The sequence below is a fragment of the Mastigoproctus giganteus genome, chromosome 8 (genome assembly GCF_048544385.1).
Source record: "Mastigoproctus giganteus isolate SK-2022 chromosome 8, ASM4854438v1, whole genome shotgun sequence".
Taxonomy (NCBI): Eukaryota; Metazoa; Arthropoda; class Arachnida; order Uropygi; family Thelyphonidae; genus Mastigoproctus; species Mastigoproctus giganteus.
The window spans coordinates 161,899,129-161,915,711 of NC_143582.1; the positions used below are offsets into that span (position 1 = coordinate 161,899,129).

Genomic DNA, 16,583 nt, shown 5'->3' on the forward strand with positions numbered 1-16,583 from the left:
AAGATTTTTTTTAAAGTAGTTAACCAACTTTATGCAGTTGTGAGACCAAGCCAAGGAACACCAAGTTCCTTGGTTTGTAGTCAAAAAATCTTTTTCATTCTTAGTTATTGAATGTTTAGAATAGCATTGGGGGGGGGGGGGGGCAGATTTAGATTTTAGATCATTGTACAGTGCTCAGACATTCAAGCTGATGTACTTCAGCTTGAGTGGCTGAGCTTGTAGTCAAAAATTTTTAGCCTTGATTATTGAGTGTTTAGAATGGCTTCAGGTAAAAAAAGAACATTTGATAATTTTAGATCATTGTACATTGCTCAGGCACTAAAGCTGAAGATGTTGTTCAGCTTTAGTGTCTCAGTCTTTACTTTCTAATACCACCAGTTCTATGAAGTGACTGGATTATGGCATTATTTAAACCTGAAGAGAGAGAGAGTATACAAAGCCTGTCTGATAAGGTACTTGATCCTTAATGTAGGAGAGAACAATTTGCAGACAAAGTGGAATATCTTGGATGCTATTCATAGTTATTTCTTGAAATGGTATTGCATCAATGGCTTTGGTGAGAATATAATTTAAAAACATGACCGAACAAATGAATGTGATAGGATGGGATATTGAAGGACTGGGACTTGGAAGGAACATAGATTTTGGTTGGAGAATTTGGGGAGTTTAAGTTAGATTATAATGCTGCTACTATGGGAACACCAACACTAGAAGAGCTGCTGAACACCAAGCAAAATGAAATTTTTGTTACCAGTGATGAAAGCTAATGTGTGTGCTCTTAAGAATGCCTGAGACAAACTATGCAGATGCAATTGGATTCTTCCTTTAAGTTAACTTATTAAAGAGTTAATACTGCTGATCTTTTCTCAGGGCTACTCTTATAAATGAAGAAAAATCTAAACAAAATACAACAGGACAATTCAAAAAGAATGATACACTTTCATATATTTTTCTTGTGAAGTAACTATTGAACCTACAATCATGTAATATGCACCAGTTGTTAGGAAAACTTTAAAAAATTTTTTATTCAAATCGACATGGGAAAGCATTACGCATTTTCACTGCCAGGGGTAACCTTGTTACAAAAATGGCATAGCCAGGTGGGAAGGAGCAGCAGTACGTAGCACACGCTTCTTGATTAGACTGGGGTTCGAGCCTGTTGCCACCAAATACGGAGGATGCGGAAAGGTCAGGGAATGACCACCGCATATCCCGGAGCAATATGGCCTTAGTTGCTAATGCTCCTAAAAACCAAATAACAAACAACAACAAAGCTACTACTTTCCCATGACGTTTCCGGTTATGGGTTCCTATGCGATTCACATAGGCTCCCCCTAAACGTTTGTACCAATATTTTTGAGACACCCTGTATATGTTACATTAAAATTAGTTAATATGGGGTATAATACCCCATATTAACTAATTGTAGTATATTTTAAAATCATTTTTCTGAATTTCTCTATTCATTAGGATTTGGAAGCTTGACAGCTGCAGCCTTGCTAGAGAAGGTAAAAGACTTGCAAAATTTGGCATATCAGTTGGGATTAGAAGAAGGTAAATTTTTTTAAAAAATATTTGTTAAATAATAAAATTCTTCATTAAAACTATCTGAAACTAAAAAAAATTTCACATAAAATGCAAAAAAGCTGGAAATTATTAAGAAGCCATTCACAAATACACTGTGCTGCCACTTTATTAGGTACATCTACCTAGTAGCATGTTGAGACTCCTTTAGCCTTCAAAACAGCCTGAATTCATCTAGGCATGGATTGAACAAGATGCTGAAAACGTTGTACTGGAATGGAGTACTATGCAGACATCAGTGTGTCATGCAGTTCCTTGAGATTTGATGGAGGTGTAGGCCTTCAGCGAACGACCCTTTCCAGCTCATCCCAAAGATGTTCAATAATATTGAGATCCGGGGAACTGAGCAGGCCACTGCAGCAAAGAAAAGTCATTGTTGTGTTTCTGGAACCATTCCATAGTGATTCGGGCTTTGTGCACCTGGCACATTATCCTGCTGGAAGTAACCATCTGGCTGAAGATAAACTGTCAACATGAACGGATGCACTTGGTCAGCAACAATGTTTAGGTACGATGTGGCATTCAGACGTGAATCTATGGGTATCAATGGACCAATGTGTGCCAAGAAAACATTCCCCAAACCATAACACTGCCCCCACCACATTCCACAGTAATCGTCAGACATGATGGTCCATGGATTCATGTTGTTTTCGCCAAATTCTGAGCCTTCCATCAACATGAAAAGTTGGTTCTGTGAGTTTATAGCTGGACAGTAAATGGATGTTGGCTGGTGGCAAACTGTCTTTCAAAACAGTCTGCGATGTCAGACTGTTTTGAAAGAGAGCGGGAATTATAGAAGCCAATTCAGAACAGTGCCCATGGAAATATCTGTAGAAGAGGCATGCAGCAGAAACAGTACATCTATGAGACAGCGGGTGGAGAGACTCTGTTAGAGATGAATCATTAATTAACCTAAATGCCCTCTTCCGAATGGAATCAAGAAGCCTGAGAAAGGTTTTGGGGGCACTACCTCAGATGTGGGAACAATATTCCATGGTAGAGCAAATTTGTGATTTGTACAGAGTGAGCAACTGTTTGGAAGAAAAGTAATGCTGAGAGCAAAAGAGAAAACCAAGTTTTTTAGATGCAGAGGAAGCAATATTTGTAATGTGCTTGTGCCAAGAGAGATTAGAAGTCAGGGTAATCCCCAAAAGAGATTATCATTATGCCTAGAAATCGGAGTGTCACCTAAGATAAGTATAGGGCAGAAAAATCCTTTTTGCGAGATATAAGACAAGACTGAGTTTTAGAAGGATCGAAATCAGCTATGTTGTCTTTGTCCAACTGGAGAATTACTTGGAGATCATCATTTAAAGAATTGGTAGCAGATTTTCGAAAAGTTGAAGCTGATTGAGCAGAGCAAGGTTTCTCAAAATGGAAAGTGAAATGCAATGTGCTGTCATCAGCAAAACTATGAATAGGATTTCCAGTCAATGGAAGAAGGTTATTAATATACATGAGGAAAAGAGTGGGGGAAAGAACTGAACCTTGGGGGACACTGGCATTAGTGGAGAAGTTAGAAGACAGAGAGCCATCTACCATCACCCTCGGTGAGCTATCAGAGAGAAAACTGGATAACCAATTACAAAAAACAGTTGACAAACCATAAGATGGAAGCTTGTTTAGAAGACCTTTATGCCAAACATGATCAAAAGCCTTTGAGATGTCAAGAGCAACTGTTTGTGTTTCACCGAACTTTTCCATGGAATTAATCTATAAGTGGGTAGCATAAGCCAGAATATCACAAGTGGATCAACACTGACGGAATCCATACTGGTGATTGTTGACGGAAGGTTTCTAGGTAGTTTAAGAGTTAGCGGTTAATTGATTTCTCCATTACTTTAGAAAGAGTAGAAGTAATTGCAATGGGACGATAATTGGATGGGAGGGATTTGTCACCGTTTTTAGCAACTGGCTGGATATGAGCAAATTTCCAAGCAGAAGGAAAAACACCGTTGGAATAAGAAAGTGAAAAAAGTTGGCAAAGAACAGGAGTAAGTTCAGGAGCACAAGTTTTGAGAACAAGTGGAGAAATACCATCGGAACCTGGAGCTTTCTTAGCATCAAGATTCATCGACATCCTTTTGACGGAAGACCACAGGAGGCATTGAATGGAGTGTGTTGGGAATGGTGGGAAGTGTTTTACCAAGATCATTAATACACGAGTTGGAAGAAAAATGGGATGCTAGCAGGTCAGCTTTATCCTTGGCTGAAGTGACAACAGAACCATCTGGTTTTGACAGAGGTGGGAGCAGAGATGGGCAAAAGTTGCGGCCAATAGCTTTGGCAAGAGACCAGAATGCTCAGCTACCATTAAGGCAAGAAGCAAGTTTTCTAATCTTAGCCTGTTCAAACTCTAGTTTGGACTGATTAATAACTGCTTTACAATTGTTGAGAGCTTTGGTATATGCAGAAAACGACACTGAAGAATTAGAAACAAGCCAATTACGATATGCAATGTTCTTCTCTCGAACATCCCTAGCACATTTATTGGAAAACCAAGGTTTAGATAAAGGATGAGATTTTAAAGTTGAATGTGGGATAAAGGATTCCATTCCTGCAAGAATAATTTCACTGACACGATCTGAGCAAACATTGATATCAAAAGTTTTGAAACAGTAATCCGACCAAGGAAAAGAAGAAAAGAAATCTTGCTGGTCATGCCAAAAAATACGAGGTTGGGAATAGCCATGAGATAAAGGCTCCATTGGAGAAGAGACAATCACCAAGTTGTGATCTGAGGTGCCTAAAAGACCTCTCACTTCGACTGTGTACTTAGAAGAGTTGTTTGTGAGAAAAAGATCAAGTGTGTTGGCTGTATGGTTGGGATTGTCCGTTATTCTTGTAGGTAAATGAACAATCTGTGCTAGGTCATTAGTAATTGCAAAAGCCTCAGCATCTCGACCAGCTGGGTCGGTAAGACTAGAAAACAGAAGCCAGCTGGAGTTGTGAACATTAAAATCACCAAGGAAAATTACCTCACTGTTAGGAAAGTTGGACTGGAGAAAGTCAAGTTGCAAAGAGAGGAAGTCAAAGAGCTCCAAGTGATTAGTGGAGTTGGGAGAACGGTAGAGACAACAGGTGAATTTGACACAATGAGGAAGAGAGATTTTAAGCCAGAGAAGATCGTAGAGAGGCGATTCCAAATTACCAAGTCTCTGACAGGAATATCGGAACGGACATATGCATAAGTACCACCTTTGAGGCGAAAGGAATCATACAACGAATAAATTGGGCAACTGAGATGAGCAGTAGTTGATTCAACCGATAACTGAGATTCAGTCAGAAAAGGTACATGGGGTTTGGCAGACTGCAAGTGAAAATGGACATCGTTAAGACCACATATATTTGTGAAATGAATTAGGAAGTGTTTGGGAGGTTTAAATCTTTTTGCAGATAAGCTTACTCTATTAGTTTTACAATTCATGGTGTATTGAATAGTAAGAAAAAGTGGGTGTGACGTGCTGTATGAAGTAATGAAATTTTTGGATATGGCATACACACATGGTAATAATATACCCAGATCCTTGACGTAACGTGGCCTCGAAAATGCCCCCTCACACACACTACTCGGACTCCCTCCAGTCACTATCTAGCAGAGTATAGGTAGCAAGATTGTACAGTAGCTGATCTGGAAGCCTCCTAGAGGGTTACCAATAGGTTTGGTCCGGTGTACTAACTAGCGGCTGGCCTGCGAACACCGTTTTAGAGCTGTACCCTCGAAATGTAAGATTGGATCTTGCCACGATGTTCATCTTTACTTCAAAAGTCATCAGTCATATTGCATGATGGAAGAGATGGGGAAGGGTTGACCAGAACTTAGCTCTAGAGACTAATCATGGGTTCCACCACTTCAAGCCTCCAATAAGCAAAGTGTTGGTATTCACCGGTTGATGAGAGTCATGTACACCTAGTACTGCCTGGTAACACAGAGGGACAGCATTCCTCCATGTGGTGTGGGTGCCAAACCTTGACCCCTGCTTACGTTAGTTCACACCTGGGTGGTCACCCACCATGTGTTTGTGCATGGAGATTATACGGGTGTTGCCCTTGAAACTGTGGTGTGCGAAAAGTTCAGGAGAACTGCCGTGTCAGAGATGTTTGGCCAGCACATCTTGTACCTACTACCATGCCATGCCATGTTCGAAGTCCGTTAGATCACTCCTTTTCCCCCTTCTTGCTACGGTTTGTACACTTAACTGATACTAGAAAGGTTGTTCTGCTGCATTTATATCCACAACTGTGGTCATGTGACTTGCAACGTTGTGGGATAAACCATTTGTGTGCACAGCAGGGGTGTACCTAATAAAGTGGCAGCACAGTGTAGATTATGCTATAAAGATTTTTTGTGAGATATCACAAAATATAATATTATTCTTATAGTAGCTATCTTGTAAATATATGACCATTCCAGAGTATAAACAGTTTGTTGCATTTAATTTTATTTGATTATAAACGTATACATTGTTAATATTGTTTGATGTAATCTTCTTCCATTGATCAAAATATTTAGAGGTCTTTTGTGAGTGCTTTTAGATGGTCTGTTATGTTTGATTGGATTTCTTGGATCTAATGAAATTGTTTCTATGTCCTGTTTTAATTTTGAGAATAGCCAAAAGCTGTATGGTGCCATGCCAAACCAGCAATTGAGGTGGATGTGGCTGAGGGAAATATTTTCCAGTTAAAAAATTGTCTGATGGCAAGTGATGTGTGATACAGCATATTGTCATGGTGAAGAGGCCAACCATTTTGCCATTTACAGTGGAACATTTCTCTTAACTGTTTTAAAACTTCCTGATAGTAGAATGCATTAACAGTGACATGACACCTTTTGGAATAAATTCTGATAACACCATACATTCATTTTTCAAAAAATGTAATCGGCATAACCATTACATGATTTTTACCTGTTTGCACCATTTTTGGCCTTAGTGATGATGTTTTCTACTGGGAGGATTTTGGACCTTGGTCTCTGGGTCATATTCATACACCTAAGATCATAAGCTGTTGTAATGTTTGCTAACATTAATGTTCATACATCCAAATTTTGTAATTTTCAGTACACAGCAACTTTTCACTTGGCACGTAACAAGTTAAAACTTAGTGTGCCCATGCTCAAAAAAATTTACAATTTTTTTGAGCCCAGCTCACAATCTTTTAGTTACCACTAAGCATTCAAGAGCGACTGAAATGGCCGCTTCCAAGCGTGCACGTGTGTGTCACAGCTCCGTAAATTGTGACCTGGTTTACTAGTTTAAAGTTAGCGCCAAACTCTGGATTTGTGTTAGATCAAAGCCATTAAGGAACTGGAACACCTTGGTGAGTTTTGTTTTAACTTTTTTTGGGTAGAAGTGAGATTCTTTTGCGTTATTTATCCAACGCTAACGACAATGGGTCTGCCGTTAAAAGCGCCATTGGCTTAGAATTGGAGAGAGTGACCACGTGACAACATACGGTTACCACGCCTGAATCACATTCTTAGACTGGGGATTAGTGCACCCCTGTGTGCTACCATAGCGTAGGAATGTGCTCTTCACTCTGACCTTGTAAACAACATAGTGAAGTAAATGCGTCTCAAGTTATCCCCCTACCTCCCTTGCTCCCTAAATAGTCAGTGCATGGGCGAGCTACAACTTTTCTTCCGTGCTCCCGCACCGAAATAACTATAATTTTTGTGATCGGCGTCACCACAACTCAACCAAACTGTACCGTTTCAGTACTTCTGTTTTTATAGGAGCATCTTTTTCACATCCATTTATCCCCCCCCAGTGACCTAAACAGTTAGGGGAATTTCTACACTCGGCTGTTTCCCCCATGTGTTTCGGTGGGGGAAGGAAAAACACACACATAGTAGTGTACCTCTCCAAATTAACGTACGGACTCGTGTGAGGCATCTTTCAGCGACTCCCGAAGAGGCCTGTGTAGGAAAACAGCAGCACCTCGATAAACCAGACAATTCCGATTATCCGGAAAACAAATAAAATGCATGAAAACGACATGGAAGTCATTGAGATTGGTACCCTCAGCCAAACTGAAGAGAAACAGGAAGAGGCTGAGGATCATAGACCAATTGCCAAAAGAAAAAACAAAAATGGAACAGTACCAAAATCTGACCGGAAAACCCGGAGCACCAGCCAAATAAAGGATCAGCATGAACACCCAGGAGGGACAGATGACCAACCCATGCCTTCAGAAAATGCTAAACTCGATCCAACATTACCAAAGGGAACCGTACCAGAGCAAACATTACTGCTGAGAACGGCCTTAGAAAATCTGATGAAGGAAAACTGCAGCAAAATAACATCCGTATTACGAGCAGAAATCGTACACCAATGGAATAAACTTGAAGCCATCTTAATGAACACATTCGGCCAACTACAGAAGGCAGAGGCAATATTGGAAGCACGAAACATGGATGGAGACAACCAAATGCTACAGCGCGCTCCGTCGTATGCACAAGCGCTGAGGACACCAGCAAGTGACTCGATAGTGGCCGGCAAAGCACCCGAACCCGAAAGAAAGATCCCACCTAAACAACCACACTTAGTGGTCCTACGACCAACAAAACCCCACGACAACCAGTCCAGTGAACAACTCAAATCCCAAATAATGACTAACCTAAACGAAGAACTTAAGACAACAAGAATAAAGGCCGTAAGGAAAACAAGAAATGTCGGACTACTGATAGAAACGGAAACAAGAGAGGAAGCACAAAGAATAATAGAAAATCCGAAAATACCTGAACTAGGACTAACCGCTGCTGCGCCCAAAAACCGAGGCCCTTCAATCGTAATATATGACCTGGCCAAAGACCTTACCCCAGATCACCTATCAGAGGAGCTATTCCAAAGAAATCTACAGGCCATATTTCCGGACAGGAATAAGGAAGACCTAGTGACGCCCAAGTACATAACCAAGTCAAGGGACGGAAGCCGCCAAAACTGGGTTGTCGAGCTCGCGCCCATGGCATGGAGGGCTTTAAGCACCCAGAACAGAATCTTTGTTAACTGGGGCAGTCACCGCTTTCGGGAGCATGTGACTGTGCCCAAATGCTACAGGTGCTGCAAATTTGGGCATACAACCCACACATGCACCCAGACAGTTCCCACGTGCGGGCATTGTTCGGCAAAAGGTCACGCCTTCCGTGACTGCCCAAACAAAAACAACGACCCAACCTGTGCAAACTGCAAGAGTTTAAAGTTAGATAGCGCACATTCAATCAGAGATGGTCAATGTCCTACATACCTGAAAGCAAAGAGTTTATTCCAATCAAGACTCAACTATGGGAACACATCCTAAAAAATATAACATCACAGAGGTTAAATTCATGCAGATAAATGCACATAGAGCCAAGGCGGTCGCCGACCAAATCCGCAAGAAGGCGGAAGAAGAAAACATTGATGTAGTAATATTACAAGAACCATATGTACACATGAAGGCTGTCAGGGGCTATCCCATAACATACAAAGTAGTCCAAACGGGGGATGACACCCCATGGGCAGCAATTTTGGTAAGAAACCCAGATATAACGGTGACCAAAATCACTCAGCTATGCACATCTTGGGCCGCATGTGCCCAGCTCACCACGGCCTTGGGCGCGTTTTATGTCATAGCCCTTTACTGCCGTCCGGGTGAGGACATCGACTTCGCAGTAAGGTACCTAAGTCTGGCTAGTGATATGCTCCCAAATGCTAAAATCATCGTGGGAGCAGACGTTAACTGCCGGTCGCCAATGTGGCACAGCCATACCCCAGATAGACAGGGTACCAGAAACGGGACCAAGTTGGAAGAGTTCCTGGCAACCTCAACATTAACTGTACTAAACTTACCCAACAATCTGCCTACATTCTGCAACACATTATGGGAGGCCACTATAGACGTTACCATGGCAACGAGGAATGCTGCCAACAACATTTCCAAATGGACCGTCCGTGAGGCCTGGACAACGTCTGATCATCGTGCCATTACGTTCAGTCTAAACAAATCACTGGCCACAGTACCTGTGAACAGACAAACTGCCCATAGATATGCCATAGCAAAGGCAGACTGGGAACTCTTCCAGACCACCCTACGGAATAGCATACAACAACGACAGAGAGAACTCCAATGTATCGAGGACCCAAGAATCCTCCAAATTAAAACGACTGAAATCATAAAACAAGCCAGCGACACAGCCATCAGGAAGAAAAATCCAACACCAGGGAAAGTGCCCTGGTGGAATCAAAACCTCCAGCGACTCAGGAAGGAGGCACAGGAAAGAAGAAAGGCCTTCCAGCGAGCCAGACGCTCCTGGCCGATGGCGGAAATTGAAACCCTACGACAGAGCTACAAAGAGGCGAGAAACGCCTATACAGCACAAATTAGAGAAAGCAAAAACCAATCTTGGGAGCGCCTGGTCTCCACCACTGGAAACAAGGACCCTTGGGGACTTGTATACAAGATCGTCACCAACAAACTTCCCAGAGGGGAAGTAGTTGAAGCCACTAAAACACCTGAAGGAAACTTGACTATCACTTGGGAACACACCATCAACAATATCCTTGACGCTGCCTTTCATCCAGAGATACAAATAATGACAACAGAACAGAGCCGAGTTTGCCAGGCCAATGAGACTCATCAAACGGCAACAAAAGAGCACCCTTTCACCTTGGAAGAGATCAGCAATGCAGCAGACCTAATAAAGGGAAATAGATGCCCTGGACCGGACCTTCTGGAACCCGAAATTATCAAAAAAACGGTAGAGTACGCTCCGAACTTACTACTAAACCTATATAACCTCTGTCTCAGAGAAGGTATCTTCCCGAATTCCTGGAAGATGGCAAACGTTAAACTCATCCTAAAGAATCCAACAAAGCCACCACACCTTCCGGACTCCTATCGGCCCATTGCACTTTTGACAGTTATCAGTAAGCTATTTGAACGACTACTTTACACACGGATCCAACATTACTATGATGAGGCAGGCCTGGCCTCAGCAAACCAATTCGGCTTCAGACGAGGAACCTCCGCCGTGGATGCCTTAACTCACCTCCTGACCAAGGTAAACAGATGTAATACAAAGTACTTCCTAGTGATAGCCGTGGACTTCGCTGGGGCGTTCGACTCACTTTGGTGGCCGAGCGTCCTGGCGAGGTTGCACGAAGCCAACATGCCGGAAAACCTCTATAACACCATCAAAAGTTACCTAAGCAACAGAACCATCAAAGTCACTGCCCCCTATGGCACACTCTCCAGGCATGTCCATCGGGGCTGCCCTCAAGGTTCGGTCCTTGGCCCACTACTGTGGAATATTGTCTTGGACACCTTTCTTAACATCGATCTCAATGAAGTACAATCTCAGGCATTTGCGGACGACCTCATTCTGACGATACAGGCAAACTCAAGGGCTGCGTTAGAGGTCCTCGCAAATCGGGCCCTGACCACTCTCCAAGAATGGGCAAAGCGAAATCAACTCAAAATATCCTCCACAAAAACAAACTCCATCCTACTAAAAGGACGCCTTGATCTTAGGCGGCCTCCGCAAATAAAAATTGGACAGGAAACAATCAAATTCTCCAACCAACTGAAATACCTAGGCGTGATATTGGACCAAAACCTGTCATTTCAGGACCATCTGAAATATCTCCTTAAAAAAATAAGACGCTACGCAGCCATGGTTGCCAGGGTCACGCGTAAAGAATGGGGCTTGAAAAAGCGAGTCCTCAAACTGTTCTACAAAGCTATCTTCACTCCGATCGTCACCTACGCATCCGGTGCATGGTTTCAAAAAACTACAACAGCAGTAAACAGACGTATCACGGACCAAATTCACAGATCCATCCTCCTAACAATCACTCGCGCTTGCCGCACGGTGAGCACCCACGCCCTGCAAGTGCTCGCAGGCACTCTCCCGCTGGACCTAGAAATCATACAACGCGGCCTACTATACTACCTAGACAAAGGCACCCCACAGACTTTTCTGGGGTTCACTATTGACCTAACCAGCAACAGAAATGTGGAAAAGAAGAGGATACAAACTCACCTGCAGCAGGCATGGCAGGAAAGGTGGAGCAACTCTCAAAAGGGAGAGATCACAAAGAAATTTCTACCCAATATTGAACAAAACTACCCAACCTCACCCAACTGGTTCTCCCCAGGTCTACAAGCAACGTACCTCTTAACTGGACACGGAGCTATTAATGCCAAACTGTCTCTACTTGGGATTCAGGTTGATCCAACTTGCACTTGCGGGGGGCTGGAGAGCTGGCAGCACCTAATGTATGACTGCAGGCTCTATGAAGACCTACGTGGTGTTTTACTCACCAGAATCCACTACTTGCCACAGGGACAAGAACACCACCTCCTAGACACGAAGGAGGAGTATCAAGCCTTCTCGGATTATGCACAGGCACTGTTCACGAGGAGGAGGACGAGGAGAAACCAAATGGCCGCAGCCCACAACCCACTACCATTATAACCAAAGAACATCTGTTCTTCAGCTCACCGGGCTCCCTTGCCTGGTGCCTTTCCACCCCCTCCCCTGCGCCGGTGGTGGGACGGTCACCCCGGCGCCCCCTGCTTTCTCCTGGTGAGGCATGGGCATGCCTCACTGACTTCTGGGGTTGCCTACTCTATCATCCCCATATTTCTGCCTTAACCCCCCCAGCCTTCAGTCTCCCACCCACTCTATCTTTATGCTAGCGAATGTCCTACACACAAAAACTTAATTATGTCAAAATTCCCGTTCGGCCATTCTTTCGGCCGTTATTATGCAAGCATTATCCCCCTCACCTAACGATCATCAAACCGACGATGATGGATATATGTCTCAGTCTGTACGTACGTGCATATAAAAGAGTGCGCGCGTTTTTTTTTTTTTTTTTTTTTTTAGGTCCTAGCCTCTGAAATCTCAGGAAACTAGGTGGCAGGACCTGCCAGAGTGAAACTAAAACTACTGGGTTCCTGGTCTGCCTCCACGGGGCGAAGGTGGGGCAACGTTGGGCCTCAGCAGGGGTCCAGCGGCTAAACGACCAGATGAACAACGGTACACGACATCACACAGATACAAAGCCCACACACTTTTAAATCTCTGGCATTTCCCAGTGAACTGGTACACCCACAATGAAAGCAACACGGAGATGGGGGAAACCCCTGGTGCCGTCTGACACTAAATACACCTTACACCTTACACCTAAGCATTCAAGAACTGTTTTGATCGAACCTTGTATATGATGTGTACTGTGCGAGCTGGTACACAAATAACCAGTAGTCACTGCGCCAAGGGTGATTCTTAATTGCATACAATTAAGGTTCATGTCTACATTTAAAATTATCCAAAAAAATTCTTATAAACATATAGTCGCAGGTGCTTTGTTAGGGTTGGATCAATTACACTATCTGAAGATTATATTTATTAGACTATATGATGTTAAGGGCACATTTATCTATTTTCATTCAACATATCAGCAAATTAATGTCAAATGAATGTTTGCAAAAGATGTACAAACTCTGATGAACACCTTTTGTAAACATTTGTTTATTTTAATATTGGGGGACATTGGCTGTGCAATATGTTACTATTGAATTTAGATTGTTCATTATTTTCCATTCTGTGTCCACATCACATAGGGACATTGATAACATTTTGCAAAACAGCAGTCGACAACTGGAATTCTTGAATTCAGGGACTGCTCTTCTGTCTTAGTTTCAATTCCTTTAACACGTTGACTGCCAAGGCTTATTTGGGTAAACTGGTTTCTGACGCCAATTTGAGTTAGGGATATTAAATTATTCAAAACCCAAATTATAATATATATTCATCACCAAAACTAGTAGAAAAAGCTTATTGTTGTAAAAAAAAGCCTCGCGAATTATCTCATAGTTGCTGTATGTAATAGAAAATTCTTTGTGACAGCCAACTAAGAGTTAACTCAATTAAATCAGATGTGTTGTAACTTGCAGAATTTAGCATTAGTAGAGGCATTTGATGAAAGAAAGCAAGCTTATGCAGCATCAGCCAAAAAAAAATAAAAATAAATAAATAAAAAATAACCACTTCCACTTCACCCCTCTGTTCGTTCGAAATACTTGTCCAGCTGAACCTTAAACTTATTTAGGCTATCAACTTCCACGACAAGGGATGGAAGTCTGTTCCACCAACCAACCACCCGCTGGCTAAAGGCAAATTTCCACACGTCTATCCTACATCTGTCTTTCCTCAATTTGAATTTATGCCAGGTGTAGCTACGAGTATATTATTTGCTGTATATGAGTCAGTGCTGTGTGTAAATCTGCTGCAATGACACAGACTTTGTCGGTTTTTTTTATTTTTTTTTTAATTATCCATATTTATCTAAAATATGGATAAGAAGAGACCACTGACCGAAGAAGCGCTTTTTGATGAGTCATACGGTTCTGGTTCATAGCTCGATCGGATCAAATACTCTCGTGTTATTCAGCGCCAAGAGTAGTGGAACCCGTAACTTGACGGAAAAGTTACATTGAATCTTTGATTGGAGGAAAATTCTAAATGTTCCAAAGAAGATTAGGTCTGAATGTAAAATTCATTATTTATAATTTCAGTTGGCTATACCACCAACTGAAAGAAAAACGTCCGACTAATCTATATTGAGTATGTACAAGAAATAACAAACGCCGCAGAACACGCTATTATTATCCACTGTGCCAAGAGAAACTAGCTCTTTTGTGTGAATAAATTCTGTTTTCTGATGCCATTATTGATTTTTCATTCTTATCCCAGAAGCCTGCTATCCATCTGTTGCACATATTTGCTATGAATATACTCATAGCTACGCCTGAAAGGCAAGTCATACCAGTCTGTGTCATGGGCCAGATCCCCAAATACGAATTAACTCATAGTTGGCAGTAAACGTATAATGTAATATTTATTTTGGTGAGTGTGAAAGTGTGCTTTATTGGCTGTAGTCTTGCATTTGCACCAATACAGGTGTGTGTCACTTTAGGGTTTTTTTTTTTTTTTTAATTTGATTTGGGATATCTTGGTACTCAGGTAGCAGATTGTATCTTGCCAGTATAATCCTAATTATTGCATTTACCCTTTGTGGTCCAATGTCATACTCACCACTTAAAGTCCAATAATGTGTCCAGTACACCCATTAGCATTTCTGATTACAGAATTTGGTTTCCCCTCTGTGCTGGTGCAATTATTGCATTACCATCTATTTACATTTCATATAAACAATCTGAAAAACTAGATTCTTATTTATTGATGTTTATATTCATTCTTAAACAGGTGGTGGTGTGTTCCCCCCTCTTTCATTAGTGGATTGTGGTGCCATAAACATAAGCATTTCCAATTATGAAATTTGTTTTCAGCTGTACTAGCTCAATTATTGTACTGACATCTGTTTATACTTCATGTAAAATATGAAGTATAAATCCAAATCCTAGTAAAGGCCTTCTGAGGGCAAAATTTAGAAATGTTAGGTCTTTTAAAGAAATTGAAACTTACAAATAAGATAGTTTCCAACTGTTCCATATCTTATGACTGGAGTTTAGGTTTCACTAAATGAACTAAGGGAGTTTTTTTGGAGTTATCAATAAGGGACTAAATGAAAAAAAAAAATGTTATAAAGAATGGATAGACAGAATTAAATTTGTCAATAATGTATTTAGCAGGAAGAGACTTCTGCAGATATTAGAAGTTGCTCCTCTACCTACTCACAAAAGGATAATCAAGGAATTCAATTCAAAGTAAAAGCTCTAAAGTAAAAAATATTGTCAATTATTCAGATGGATGGTTTTGTGAATATTTTCTTCTAGGAAAAAATATTGCATTAGAGCTTTTAAACTGTTTTCTCATGCTGTTTTATATATTTGATCATGTAAACCTGAAAATAAATAATTTTTGAGGATCACATTTCAGCTAGTCAGTTATTATTATTTATTATTTATTTTTTTATTGATAGAGCTGGAATGTAGGGTGTTAATTTCATGGTGTATTAGTGTTCTTTTTCTAGAATACTTCTGATAGTGTTTCTCAGCATTTCAATTTTGTCACATGTTCATAGCTGGCAGAAAAGACAATATAGTTTCAGTATGAGTGCCTACTGAGACAAGATAGTTTCTGTAGTCACACATATTGACTTTTAATTTCTGCTTTGTACAATCCATTAAAAATAGAACAGTGTAGCATAAAAAAAAGTGAAACAATACACACAAAGCAAGTTTTTTTCTATTAGTTGGATAGTTCACTAATAATGAAAATTTAATATAAGACAACAAAAGTTAGCTTTGTGGCAAAATGTTTATTAAAATAGCTCCCAGTCTTTAAAATTCAAAAGTTCCAGGTATGATTTCATCTCAAGGTAATGAACCTGTAGCAGGGACTATTACAAATTGGTTCTCCTTTAAACTGTATGTACGTTTGTCTAGGCAGTTCCCAGTGATCACTCTATGGTCTGTCTTCTAGAATGTCTGCATAGCCAATCATGTGTGTGTGTGTGTGTACACATGCGCACCAGCCAGCAGAAAACCACGTGGAAAGCACTGGCGAGCTCCAATCCCTTGCTACAAGGTGGGCTGTTAAACACCATTTGTTGATACTCTATACTGGGCTGCCCTTTGGGAACTTAGGGTTCCAGAGGGTATCCAATGAGGATTTCTAGTTTGTCCTTGTGGCCATGTTCATTTAGCTGTTTTTATAGCTGTTGAGAATGTCAAGTTGTGTCCTAGCAGGAGTGGGTAGCCAAGGGAGCAACCAGCAGGAGTGAGAGGGTTAACTATTTTTAAGTATCTGAAGTGTCTTTTGATCTCATAATTCTGTATTGCTCAAAGTAATGTATTGGCTTAGCTTGATTGTTCCCCCCCCCCCCTAGAATTTAAATCATTATATCAAAATAACTCCTTTGTTCAAGAAAATTGTAATTTTTCTTTTTAGCTCATGAAATGACTCGTGGAAAGTTTTTGAACATTTTGAACAGAAATCCTCAACAGAAGAGGTAAACAGCATCAGCAACATGTGAGATACTCCATCTGTA

The 16,583-nt window shown here is 41.2% G+C and overlaps 1 protein-coding gene across 1 annotated transcript in view; it reads left to right on the forward strand.

Annotated features, from left to right (window-relative positions):
* Positions 1 to 16,583, forward strand: part of lin-52 (DREAM core complex component lin-52) — a 49,316-nt gene extending 32,733 nt beyond the window's left edge. Inside the window, exons 5-6 of the mRNA XM_090379858.1 lie at positions 1,471 to 1,554; positions 16,484 to 16,583. Coding sequence (XP_090235984.1) covers positions 1,471 to 1,554; positions 16,484 to 16,548 — 149 coding nt within the window. The 3' untranslated portion in view covers positions 16,549 to 16,583. The remainder of the gene's footprint in view (positions 1 to 1,470; positions 1,555 to 16,483) is intronic.